This window comes from Erythrolamprus reginae, chromosome 12 (genome assembly GCF_031021105.1).
Source record: "Erythrolamprus reginae isolate rEryReg1 chromosome 12, rEryReg1.hap1, whole genome shotgun sequence".
Classification (NCBI taxonomy): Eukaryota; Metazoa; Chordata; class Lepidosauria; order Squamata; family Dipsadidae; genus Erythrolamprus; species Erythrolamprus reginae.
This window is the reverse complement of record NC_091961.1, coordinates 12,072,794-12,086,727: the sequence shown is the minus strand read 5'-3', so window position 1 is coordinate 12,086,727 and position 13,934 is coordinate 12,072,794. Positions and strand designations below refer to the sequence as shown.

The window sequence follows — 13,934 nt, the reverse complement described above, 5'->3', positions numbered from 1 at the left end:
AGTCCCTCTTCTTTCACAAAGTGAAACACACTTTGCTCTGCTTTAGTTTCAAAATGGGGAAAAATCAGCACACAAAAGGTCAAAGTCAGTAAAGCAGTCACGAAACACAACGATCAGATAATCCTCCACAATGGCCAAACCCACAGGCTGCTCTTTATAGCAGCCTCGCTAATTACCACAGCCCCACCCAACCACAGGTGGCCTCATTTTCTTTGATAATAATCTTTCAGTTGTTGTTGCCTATGCATCGCTCTCCGCATGCGTGGCTGTATCATTAACTCTTCTGAATCCAATGAGGAGCTAGATAATTGATCTCCTTCTGAGCTGTCTGCCCCACTCTCCTCCTCCCTGTCACTCATGTCTTCTTGGTCAGAGGAGCCTTCATCAGCAGATTCCACCGGGGGCAAAACAGGCCTGCAGCATGTGGATGTCTCCCCCACATCCACAGTCCTTGGGGCAGGAGCTGGGCCAGAGCTAACCACAACATTATCTATCCCCAAAATGCAGTTTAAAAATCTATTTGCTTTCTTTTCCTAAAACCAAAGTCCAGTTGCCCAGATGATTCATTTCACTTGGGACCATTTGGATTTTATTCTAAGTCATCTGATATTTTTGGAAAGGTCATTTTTGTATATCCACACAAACAATATACTTGTATTGTTAGGAATAATTTAAATAGTACAAATGTTTATTTCTCATATTTTATTTTTAACTTTATATCAAACATTTAATTAAAAAAAAATGCAAATCAAAGTGAAGCCCATGCATAGGTACAGAGTTACAAAATATCCCAGTGACAACTGATATGTCAGTTCAAAATCCAACATTCCGCCCAATTTAGTATTTTTGCTCTTATATTAAAACAACAATATTTAAAGCTGGCCTTTACAATAATCACTTGGCAAAATATTCATATATACTAGACATACTCAGTAGGTGAAGAGCATATCACATTATATTTTTACCACACTTACAATTTATATCTGGTACAAACAGTGTCAATCAGCAAATCAATTGAAATACACAGTAGTTTGTTTGTTTTTTTAAAAAAGTACCCTTTATAACCACCGAAGACTGAAAGCATTAGGCTAGACAAAATTATTACAGCCCAAAGTACAATTTTCAATTAGGTCTTAAAATTAAATGACTGGCATTTTCAAACTAGCTGAATTCCAGTAGCTATCGTGTTTCTAGCAGAGGTGGGTTCCTCCCGGGTTGCCCGAACCAGTAGTGACCCGCGGATGATGTCACAATGATATCACCGAACTGGATTGGTCGGTGCTGATCCATAGATGCCACCATCTTTAAAAAAAAAAAATTTCTTCTAGGAAATGTGCAGAAGCACTGTACACGCTTGTCATTTTTTTTGGCTTTATTTTTTATTTTTAGATTTTTTTGCACTGCGCATGCACGCCCACGCGGCATGGGAGGAAGCAAATTGGCAGCGCTGTAAGTTAGAACTCACCCCTGGTTTTTAGCAGTAATATTTCTCAGACCTGCTGTATACAATGGAGAAATAATAATACAAACTCTGCTAACAAACATTTGGTTAAAAAATTGTGACCAGGTCAGCTTTTGCATCCTAAACCTCAAGGAGTGAAATAAAACAGGTAAGAAAGCCAAAGCAAGGTGTGGAAAGAGCAAAGTGTTTGTAGCCATTTTGTTTGAAGAATAATTCTAACACAATGCCTCAGAAAGCCAACTCAGGTTCAGCAAAATCAGTCCCCAAGCTCAGCATTAGGCTCTTGCTCTCAAAGTTCATTAGATGATCATGAATTTCTTATTCTGGCCTGTAGCTGAAGACAAAGGGGATCACTCCTTCTTGCTTAATAGACTGGAGACCCATTGGACTGGAATGGTATGAGGTCTCCTGCCTTGAGCAAGGAGATGGACTATAAATCCCTTCCAGGCCTATGATTCTGTGTTTTATATTCTAATGTTCTAACTGGCAGTATTGGCGCCAGCTGAGACATCAGCGTGGATGGCATGAGTAATTTCCCCATACACAAAAATTTTCTAAGAATGTTAGAACGTTAAAATTTTTATTGCATATTCTTAGTCTACTTATAAGGTAATTTTTCATCATACTTTTGCATTCTGAAGTGCCAGTATGGCAATTAACAATTTTCAGTAGCTTTAGATTTCTGGAAACCATTTCAGAAATTCCTTAACAAAAATATTTCTTAACAAAAATTTCTTAACAGAAATAATATTTCAACCTGCTCCTTCACCTCCCAAAACCTAGCTTTTTTAAAATTCTGAATAAAGTATTTCCACCATGGTAATATTTGTTTCAAGGCTCCTTGCCTTCAGCAAGATTAATCACATGCTGTGTATCTGCAGCAATTATGCTTCATAGGCAATGTTTTTTAAAAACATGTGGAATAGCCTTCAAAATGTCCATGTGGGAATCAGTCATGGTGGATGGGTCACTCAAGAGATCCAAGGCTATCATACAGATCAGCTCTGGTTGCCAAAGCCCTTTAAAAAACTGCAAACCCTTCCTTGTGAAGATATACTTGGTCCTTTGGGAAGCCAGACATTGTGATAATACAAAATGATTGCTGCATTAAATATATAAAGGATTTCTAGCAAGGTGAAATTTGATGGAAGCTGGCCCAAAATTACTTGGCCATTCATATGTATGTTATTATATTGTATGTAAGCACAGGCTCAGTGGTCAATACAGTAGTACCTCTAGATACGAGTTTCATTCGTTCCAGAACCGAGCTCGTATGTTGGATCAACTCGGATCTCAAACGAATGCCTTTAGACTTTGTTTTCCCCCCGCCGAGATAACCAGAAGCAAGGATTCTTACGCCACCTAGTGGAAGCTCGGCTCGTATCCCGAATTTGAGCTCGGGTGTCGAACAGAAATTTCGCTCCTGTCGTGGCTCGTAACTTAGAATATTTGCATGTGGAGCAGCTCGTATCTAGAAGTACTACTGTATTTGAGAATGGAGTGAGATTTCTAGCAAAGTAGAGTTTGTTATAAAATGATCTCATGCCTCTCCTTTTCCCCACCCAAAACTCTTTTGCAGCTAAAGACAGGTGATTATGAAGGGACCATGTGTGTGTGCAGAAGAAGCTGGTATGTTCAAGAATACTTGAGAGAGAACAACTCTTAAACACAGCCATTAAAAATTGCACGTACAAGAATGTATTCTCCCACCAGATGTGTGCTTTATAGAGGTCCTTCCTCTACACTGCTAGCTCAACAAGAGGGAACCTTCAGGAAAATAACTCAGTGCATCAGGAAACATAAAACCAGCATAATTATTACAAGCACAGAAGGGTGGGCAAGCAGCGAAGCAACGCCTGACATCACCCTGTATTGCTCAGTGCACATCTGGTGCACCACTTGCGTCACCATCTTTCTTTCCGTTTCATCTGCTGTCCTGTTTCCACTGGGCTCGATGTACTCGGTGACGGTGACATTCGTGCAGTCTCTCACAAAGACATCCCTCGAAACTGGTTGTTTATACTCTGGGTAGTAAACTTGGTCAGAGTAGCGATCGCGGTTTTGATACCACCACTGCTGCTCATAAGGATTGTTAAACCTGAACGCCATGTTGGCCATGGAACTGCCTAAGAGGTAACCACCCAATGCACCTGCGGCGGCTCCGGCCACAGCTGCTCCTGCCACATGCTTCATTTTGGGCTTGGGTGCTTTAGGCTTCCAGGGCTTGCCATACTGGCTTCCCCCATAGCCGCCCCCATAGCCACCTCCATAGCCACCTCCGTAGCCTCCTCCATGCCCAGGATAACCACCTTGAGGGTAGCCACCTTGAGGGTAGCCACCTTGAGGATAACCACCTTGAGGGTAGCCCCCTTGTGGATAATTAGGTCTGTTGGGAGGATGTTGCTGGGGGTAACCAGGTGGGCGTTGGCCCCCGGTATTCCAGCCACCACTAGGTTTAGGGGGTTTCCTCTTGGATAGAGAGGGATCCATCTGGAGCAGGAGAAGGAGAAGTAAAATCCAACTGGTCCCAAGAGATTTCCTCATTGTTGCTTATTCTACAAATCAAACAGAAGAAGAATAGTTAAGGGAAGAGCAGTTTGGAGTCGAGGGCTCCTGAAATTAAGGAGTCCTGCCCATACCGTACATTTGAGTCACACCCAAAGTTGAATTGTCTTTCTGTAGAAAGGTCTATGTTTTGATGATGGGGAACAAAGTTAATAGAATCGGTTTTTACTTGTAGAGCTTCCACATCACCAACAAAGGGCTACAGTCAGGGGTGGGTTTCTACTGGTGCGATCCAGCGTGAGCACTCTGGTGGTGGCCTACTGAGGATGAATTTTTGGCATGACGGCTCTGGTACTGTCTGTGCCAGTCCATGCACGCCGCCATATTATTATTATTTTGGTAATTTTCATCATTTTTTCAGATTTGGATGGCTTTTCCTCATCCTTTGCTTTGAGCAAAAGCCCTCTCGCTCTCCCCTGGGTTAATGTCAACCTTTATTTTTTCATCTGAAGCACAGCTGAGCAGCTCCTCAACTGTCTTTCAGGCTGAAATGTCCCTCTGAGCATGTGCGGAAGTAAAATTGTGCAAGGGGACATGTGTGTGATGTGCACCGCTAGCAAAAGGTAAAAGGAACCCACTCCTGGCTCCAGTGATTATTCAGTGTTTGAATCATCACTGGAGCCAGGAGTGGGTTCCTTTTAACTTTTGCTACCGGTGCACATTGCACACATGTCCCCTTGCACAATTTTACTTCTGCACATGCTCAGAGTGATTATTCAAACACTGACTGATCAATGTAGGTCAGTGTGGGAGTCCTTCGGATCAATGTAGGTCAGTGTGGGAGTCCTGTATGCATTTTTATCCCATTAGCCACCAATTAACCACTGCAGGTTGACTAACTCACAAGTCATATCGGAGAAAACCAAACAAATTGCATTATGGCTCAGCACATAAGAATCTTGCTATGCATTTCAGTATATTTTGGACTGTGAGTGAGTGGTGTCTGTCCAATTGCATTGGATAAAGAAAAGTGATTTAGAAGTTTAGAAGAACTTCTAAATCCTCGTGGTTTCAGAGGCATGATAACCAACATTGCTACAGGAAGATGTTTCACAAATATCTGTTTTACAAACATTGCAAAAAACAAAACAAAACACCCAACTCCCAAACCTCTGAACATATTGAAAATGCCAAACCCATGATTACCCAAAAGAAGAGAATCTCAAAATAGCATCTTGTTAATATAAAACATGAAGATTCTTCCCTTTTCATTAACTTTGTAAAAGAGCTGAACTTCTCCCCCAGCAGCTGGGGGCGAGTGTGAGAATAATAAAGCCATAATTTCCTCCGAAGCTTTTATTTATTTATTTATTTTTGTTTCTGCCACTGTGCCTTTAACAGAAGATCTTTGTGGAAAAGCCATGAATCTTCCACTTTCAAACACAACCAATGTGGAGAATAATTTATTCATCATTATGACCAAGAACATATATAGTGAAAGCCATGGTGGACAATAAAGAACTTACTAAAAACATCTGGGAAGGATTCAAACAATTGTTTCATTGATAGGCAACGAATATATATTATTTGTGTGAGTGTATGTTTATATTTATAAATGTGTATTTAAACTATGAAAAAATTACACTATGACATGGGCTCACGAAGTTGAAATAACAATTTTTGGTTGAGCTTCTGAGCCTCGAACATGAAGACACAACAAAGAGATGCTTTGATATGTGTTGTTTTTACTTTGTTAGGGAGTGCCCGAGAAAAGGATGCACAAGCAATTCCTTAGTCCTTGAGGTATCCGATCTCCTAGGAAACCAACCTTTCTCATAGACCAAGAATGAGGCTTTTATAACATTTAAGGCTTAATGGCTTTTAATGCCATTAAGCCTTATCATTTTCAAGCAAAACAACCACTGCACAATTCCCCATGCTTTTGATGATCCAATGGAAATAAGAGCTCTTTAAAATGGAGCTGTTCTGACTGACAGTCCATCTGGTAAAATCTGCAGGACCCAATGAATCTGGTTAACATTGCTTTTTAAAATACACACCATTTCTGATAGCAGAATAATAATTTCAGCCTAGAAATTGACTTTACAAAGGATTTGGGGAGCTTTTCTAGGAATGCTGCATACACGCTTGTAACAAAAGGGCAGGACTAAATTTGCGAAGAATTTCTATGCATCTTAAGAATGATAGAAAGGAAACAACTCAATTGGAGCTGCATGTCTTTTTAACCCTGTAGCTTTTGCTTGAGAGCAGATCTTGCTTTTTGTCATGCAAGGGTTTGATTTATTCCTTGCTACACCGGCAATGAACCCAGCTGCTCACTAAATAAACCATTGTGCATTTTTGTGCACAATGAGAGACAGCATGATTATAAAATTGAATGCTTTATGTCAGCCTTTTATGTTTCTTGCTGATCTAGTATGATCTGATTTTCTGTTTAAGCGAGCGACACTAAAGCAAGGCACTCTGACATTTTAAGAATTATTGTGGTAAAATGCTTTGCATACCAATCTTGTGATGGCTGATGCTTATTGAGTATGGAAATGAACTCAGTGCTCCCCAACCCCCAGCCCTGCATTATGTGTGATTCCACAGGGACTATATACCCAGCAAAGGATTTATGCTGCCAGCGAGTTAAATAATCTCCGAAATGAATCCCTAGTTTGAAAAATTCACAAATGCAAACCAGGTGATCTAATCTAAGGTAGCAAAATCGAACAAAGAAATTTGGTCATTTAGAAAGCATGTATTTTTAATGCTTTCCTCGTTCCTTAGGGCAGTGATTTTCAACCTTTTTTGAGCCGCGACACATTTTTTACATTTACGAAACCCTGGGGCACATGGAGGGGGGGGGGCTAAAAAGATTTTGGACAAAATATTATCTCTCTCTCTTCCTCCCCTTCGCTCTATTTATTTCTCCCTCCCTCTTTCTCTCCCTTCCTTCTTCTTTCTTTCTCTCTCTCCATCCCTCTTTCTTTCTCTTCCTTCCTTTCTCTCTTTTTTGCTCTTTCTCTCTCCCTCCCTACGTCCCTCTATGTCTTTCTCTCTCTCTCCTTCCCTCCCTCTTTCTCTCTCTCTCTTGCTTTCTTTCTCACTCTCTTTCTCTCTCTCTCTCTTGCTTTCTTTCTCTTGTTCTCTTTCTCTCTTGTTCTCTTTCTCTCTCTCTCGCTCTTTCTCTCTCTTGCTTCCTTTCTCTCTCTCTCTTGCTTTCTCTCTCTCTTGCTTTCTTTCTCTCTGAGCTTCGCGGCACACCTGACCATGTCTCGCGGCACACTAGTGTGCCACGGCACACTGGTTGAAAAACACTGCCTTAGGGAAATCCATCTATTGTTAAGAAGGCACATTTGTGCTCCTCGTTGCCAGTCTCTATTCTGTCTCTGTTGTATCTGTTTTGAGTCACTATGCAATGGTGCACTTCTGCTGCATTGGTTTTCCCCTTGGGCTCTCCAACCGTCCCCTGTCAATTGTCACCAGCCAGGAAGAATCCACCAGTCAGAGCAGCAGAAATGGGGGAGTCTCATTTCCAGCCTGTCTTCCTGCCTCATTTGTCTACCCTACTTGGCATTTCCCAAGTTGAAGAAGGAGAAACAGGAGGGAGGAAGCCACCCAAGGGAGATCCTGTCATGGCTAAAAGTAGCCAGATCCTCTGGGCTCCAATATGGGGAAACAGCAAAACTGGAGCCAAGCCTATAAATTGGGTCATGGGAACAGGACAACTTTTCTTTCCCCCATGGTTTAGGAATTCCCCATTGTTTAGAACAGCTTGCCTGCAGAGATTGTGAGCACTCCAACACTTGAGACTTTCAAAGGGAGACTGGACTGCCATATGTCCAAAATGGTGTAAGGCAGTGATGGTGAACCTTTTTTTCCACAGGTGCTGAAAGAGAGTACATGCACAAGTGCACGCACCCATAATTCAATGCTTGGGGAGGGCAAAAGCAGATTTCCCTGTCCCCTGGAGGCCCTCTGGAAGCTGGAAATGGCCTGTTTCCCAACTTCTGGTGGGCCCAGTAGGCTCATTAGGGTAAAAACGCCCTTCCTCATCCCCCCAGAAGCTCTCTGGAAGCCAAAAACACCCTCCCACATCCTCTGAACAAGCCAAAAATCAGTTGGCCAGCACACACATGCATGTTGGAGTTGAGCTAGGAGAAGCTGAGAGACTATGGGTTCTAATCACTGGTGCCATAGGTTTGCCATCGCTGGTGTAGGGACTCCTGCTTGAGCGGGGATTTGGACTAGATAACCTACAATTCTAATAATAAATAAATAAATAGAAGTTTTGCTGCTTCTGCAAGTAGTTTCTTCAATCTGAGTAAGTTGATTGGGAGACAACCCTCCCCACCTCATATGTCCTCCAGGATCCAACTTACTAACCAACTTACTCAGACTGGAAAAGCTACTTGGATAAGCAGAGACATGTTATTCTAACCAACCGGAAAAGAAAGAAATCCAGTTGCCATGACTCAACTTTGAGATAACAACTGAGCATCCTGATGTATGAAACTGACTAGCTGTTGGCAAAGGGACTTTTAATTTAAGGAAGATGGACTGGAATTGGTAGGAAGAGGTTCTCCTAATTTTTGTGGAAGCTGCAATAAGGAAAGGCTGCATTCCTTCTGGCTTCCTCTTTCTCCCCAGGCAAAGGTTGTCTTCTCTTTGCCCGCTGGAAGTTTATAGAGAAGAAGGAAGGGAAAGGAGAGGGTATGAAAAAGCCAGCTTGGATAGAAAAGAGAAAAAAATTGAACTAATGTTTAAGAAAAAGAATGAATCAATGGAAACAGAATTGTAAAGTATTAAGCTAATTCATTTTTTATATATCTGAAAGTTTGTCTGTATGTCTTGTTTTGTTTGTTCATTATTAAAATAAATAAAAAATTAAAAAAGAAAAAGAAAAATCCAGCTTGGTGTAGTGACTAAGACATCAGCCTTAGAACAGAGGTCTTCAAACTTGGCAACTTTAAGACTTGTGGACTTCAACTCCCAGAATTCTCCAACAAGTCTAAAAGTTGCCAAGTTTGGGGACCCCTGGCTTAGAAGCTGCCTTAGGCACAATTCTGCCTTTGGCACAAAACCAGCTGGATAGTTCCTCTCTTTTAGTCCTAGAAAGGACAGAAGGGCAAACCATTGCTGAAAAACCTTGCCAGGAAAACTGTGGGACTATCCAGGTAGAATTGGACAAGATTGAACAGGGGGGAGGGGCAATGTTAGGAAAAGTGGACCATCTTCCCCAAGCACATCTCTGGTCGCATCCACTATGCCCTTTCCTCACTTCGGAGAGGAAACTTCAGATAAGGGGCAAAATATCCCCTAACACAGTGATGGTGAACCTTTATTTCCTTGGGTGCTGAAAGAGCATGCACGCAAGCTATCATGCATGTGCGAGTGCCCACGCCCATAATTCAATGCCTGGGTTTGGCAAAAACAGCTTATTTATTTATTTATTCATTCATTCATTCATTCATTCATTCATTCATTCATTCATTCATTCATTCATTCATTCATTTATTTATTAGTTGGACTTGTATGCCGCCCCTCTCCCCTACCCCCAGAGGCCCTCTGGAGATGTGAAATGTCCTGTTTCCCAACTTCTGGTGGGCCCAGTGGGCTCACTGCAGCTGTTAAGTTAGTAACATGGTTGATAAATTAATCTGGTAATTTGCTTGTCAGAGGACCACACAAACAGATCACACAGCCTCTGGACACTGCAACTGTTAGTTGCCAAGTTTGATCACATGACTGGGGGATGCTGCCATGGTTGTAAGTGTGACAAATGATCATAAGTCATTTTTTCCGGTGCCGCTGTAACTTGGAATGGTCACAAAACAAATAATTTTAAGTCGAGAACTACCTGTACTAATGCAGCCAAGCAGTTAAACCTATTTAACAATGGAGAGGAACAAAGGTAAGTACAGAGGGCCAAGGAAAGAAATTGCTGTCACCAAAACGTGATTGTGCTGGAGACAGGAGTCTAGTTTTGGTTCTAGTTTAAAGAAGCAGCAGATGATGGCAGGATCTGGAGGGACCTTGAATCTTTTCTCAACAGCAGGAGTCTCCAACCTTGACAACTTTAAGACTTGTTGACTTCAACTCCCAGAATTCCTCAGTCAGCTTCTTTAGGAGTTGAAGTCCAAAAGTCTTAAAGTTGCCAAGGTTGGAGATCCCTGGTCTACAGCACCGAAAACTGGAAAGAGTTTGTCTACTTTTCCCTACCACCCTTGTTAAGAACAATGAAAAAATCCTATTCCTTTATTGGGGGGTATTCTTAACTTCCTTTCCATCCTCACTGAGATTAAACTGGTCTGCGAAAAATCACAGGGGAAAATAACTGTTGGAAGAGCAGCCCTTCACCTCAATTTTCCTGTGCATGAAAATGGGTGTCTAGTAGAGGTGGGTTTCAGCAGGTTCTGACCTGTTCTGGAGAACCAGTAGCAGAAATTTTGAGTAGTTTGGAGAACCGGTAGTGGAAATTTTGAATAGTTTGGAGAACCGATAAATACCACCTCCGACTGTCTCCATCCCTATCTATTCTCTGCCTCCTGAGTCCCAGCTGATCTGAAGGAAATTGGGATTTTGCAATATTCTTCCCCCAGAAGTGGGGAGGGAATGGAGATTTTACAGTATCCTTCCCCTACCACATCCACCAAGCCACCCCCACAGAACCAGCAATAAAAAAATTAGAATTCTACCACTGATGCTCTTGATGGTCTGGTACCTGTTTTCAGGCCCAATTTAAAGTCTTGGGACTGAGATTTAATAGTTTGGAGGCCCAGAGTTTCATAGAATGACAGGGCTGGAAGGGACCTTGGAGGACTTCCCCTCCAATCCCCTGCTAAGACCTTTTTCCATCCCAGGCGAATGGTTGCACCAATCTTTTCTTGAACACCTACTACTCTAGGAGATAAAACTATTTCATTGTCTAATCATTCTCACTGTCTGTCAGGAAATTCCTCCTTATTTCAGGTTGCATTTTCCTCTGATGAGTCTCCATCCATTGCTTCTTGTCCTGCCCTCGGGTGATAGGAAGGATAAATTGACACCCTGTGACAGCCCTTTGAAGGCTGCTATCAGGTCTGCTCTTTGTTAGGTTAACATATCTACCGGTAGATCCCCGAGCCGTTCATCATGTAACAGCTTGCAGAATCCTTATCATCTTTGATGCTCTTTTCTTTTCTCTCAAATAAGACCTCCTCCAAGTTCTTTACTGGACTTGCTCTTGAATTTCCTGCCAAGTCCAGTGAGGCTGAGGGCTACAAGCAAGATGGCCTTTTTGGCTGGAAGGACCTACTTAAGAAATGGCCAATGTGAATATGAAATGCTGCTACTTTATTGGGGCCAAGTTAGAACTCTTCTTTTGGCTCTAACATCTGCAATTAGCTTGTTTTCATATGCCTGTTCTATGGTGGGATAGCAGATGTCGGTTTGATATCACTCAGTGTTATTGATTAAGTTTTATTGTTTTGCTTTTTGTTTTGGAGGGTATTGGTGTAATCCCCCCAGTGGACTTGGATCACAAGATGGAGGCAAAATACAACAACAAATTAGTAAAAGAAGGGATCCAAATAATAATACAGGTAATCCATGACTTACAACCACAACTGAACCTTAAATTGTTGATGCCAAACAAGACAGTTGTTACGTGAGTTTTTATTTCCTTTTTTTGGCCACAGTTGTTAAGCAAACCACTGCAGCTATTAGGTGAATCATGCAACCATTAATCTGGTTTCCCTCATTGATTTTGCAGGTCAGAATCCAGCTGGGAAGGCTACTGATGGCAATCATGTGACCCGGGAAGGTGCAACTCTCATAAATACATGCCATTTCCCAAGCATCCAAATTCTGACCACATAACCAGGAAGATGCTGCAATGATTGTAGGTGTGAAAATTGGTCACAAGCAGGGGTGAAATCCAGTTGGTTCCGACAGGTTCTGGAGAACCGGTAGTGGAAATTTAGAGTAGTTTGGAGAACTGGCCACAGAGCGGAGTGGGAATGGAGATTTTGCAATATCCTTCCCCTGCCAGGTCCACCAAGCCACGTCACATCCACCAAGCCACGCCCATAGAACCAGTGGTAAACATTTTGAATTTTACCCGTGGTCACAAGTCACTTTTTTCAGTGCAGTTGTAGGCTGGTCACTAAATGAACGGCTATAAGTCAGGGTCTACCTATATATGGAAAGGGGTTATTTCTGGGCTAGAGGGATAATGAAACATCTCCTCGCAAACAATGAAGCTCAGGGTGCACTAAAGGCTCCATCCCTAAGCTACATCTATTTTTTTTATTAGTACTACTAGAGTGATGTGTAAGATTTGACAAAAAGGCAGCTTCCAAGGAGAAACCTCAGTCAAATGAACCTGAAGACCCAAGGATACTGTAATAAATTTGGAATTCTATCTAACATATCTTTTTTTTAACACCCTAGAACTCCAGAAGATCTTTTGGGCTTGGGTGGCATAGAAGTCGAACAAACAAACAAACAAACAAACAAACAAACAAACAAACAAAGATACAGAAAACAACATCTGAAATTATTAAGGGCCAGGAGTGGAAGAGGGAAAGGTAGTTTAAGAAGTGCCAAAGAAGAAGAGGTGTATTACCTTCCATAAAAATGGAGGAAAGAAATGAAATTTCTCTGCTTTTGAATTCAGTGCAACAGAACAAGAGGAAGGTTTAAAGTAAAGAAACCCCCCTATGCAACGCCAATATTTTAAAAAAGAGAACAAGTGGAAACCCTAGCAGGATTTTGCTTGAGTAGGAGGAACAGGGGAAGGAGAGTGAGAGTCCGCCAGATTCATTTTTAGAATCCCGCTGCTGACGCATTGAGGATTAGAGTTGGGGGCAGAGGGAGCTGACCGCAAGGAGCTTTTCCCAGGCAGGAGCGAAGTCAGGCCAGCCTATCAACCATAACCAGCTCCCTCTTCCCCGCCTCGGCCTTCTGGGATCCTGTCGCTCGGCAACCGAGAGCGGAGCCAGCGCTTTGCCCGGCAGAGGTGGTCGTGGAAGACGATTTCTCAGAGATGCCCCTGATCTCTTCCCTTCCCCAAATGGAGCTGAGCCATCGTCTGCTCCGCGCTCTCCGCCTAGGGTCGCCGACCTAGAATAACGTTGGGCGATGCCGTTGGGTCCGATCCAACGGTAGATGGAAGCCGCCCAACGACGGTCCTCCTCCGCGCGTCACTAACAGGGTGGGCGTTCGGGCCTCTCTTCCCCCATCAGCCTCACCCTCTGCTTAACCCCCACCTCCCTGCTCTCACCTGCCTCCGTCTCTTCCCGAGGGTCCCGGACCTGCGAGGTGCAATGCGACCGAGGGAGCCGCCGAGCGCGCGCCTAGGCGCCTGGGCTTTGGCAAAGATGAGAGTCGTTGTTGCGCGCGGTTCGGGCGGCGCTTTTCTCCAGCGAGGAGGAAGTGGTGGTGGTGGTGATGGTGGTAGTGATGGAAGGGGAGGAGGAGGAGGAAGAGGAGGAGCGCTCCGCCGCAGCACCTCGGGGGACAGTAGTCCTTACAGCTCCGAGCCAAGAGGAGAAGTGGAGACTGAGCCTGCACAGGACTTGGCCAGCTCGTGACGCCAGCGGTCTTTCTAAATAAAGCCCGGCTATCTGTTTCTATTTCCACCAATCGGAAGGTGGCAGAGAAGCGGCTGGAGGCCGGTGGTTCCCTTTGGTTCATGTATATGCTTTCGTGCCGCGTCACCCCCTTCGGGGTAGTCCAGCCAAGAAATAGAACAATAAAGGCTAGCTCTGTCTTTCTTGAAAAGTGGCATGGGTAGAATCTTGCAAATCTGAAAATACCCCTCCTGTCCTGACGATATGGCCACTTTGGATCCTAGAATTACATTCATAATAACAGAGTAAGAAGGGACCTCGGAGGTCTTCTAGTCCAACCCCCATCTCCGGCAGGAAACCTTACCTCTGCCCAGTGAAGGGCTACCAAAATGTTTACTACCACACTG

At 43.3% G+C, this 13,934-nt stretch overlaps 1 protein-coding gene across 2 annotated transcripts; it reads right to left on the bottom strand.

The window, feature by feature from the left end:
- Positions 1 to 687: 687 nt before the first annotated feature.
- Positions 688 to 13,541, bottom strand: LOC139174723 (major prion protein homolog). 2 transcript variants are annotated; one of them, XM_070765248.1, is made up of 2 exons: positions 13,239 to 13,541; positions 688 to 4,017 (listed from the first exon to the last, which is right to left on the bottom strand). In XM_070765248.1, the coding sequence occupies exon 2, from the start codon at positions 4,004 to 4,006 to the stop codon at positions 3,245 to 3,247; it is 762 nt and encodes a 253-aa protein (XP_070621349.1). In that variant the 5' UTR covers positions 4,007 to 4,017; positions 13,239 to 13,541; the 3' UTR covers positions 688 to 3,244. The 2 variants fall into 2 exon arrangements, with proteins under 2 accessions (XP_070621349.1, XP_070621350.1); XM_070765249.1 differs by having other exon boundaries at positions 13,243 to 13,541.
- Positions 13,542 to 13,934: the final 393 nt, after the last annotated feature.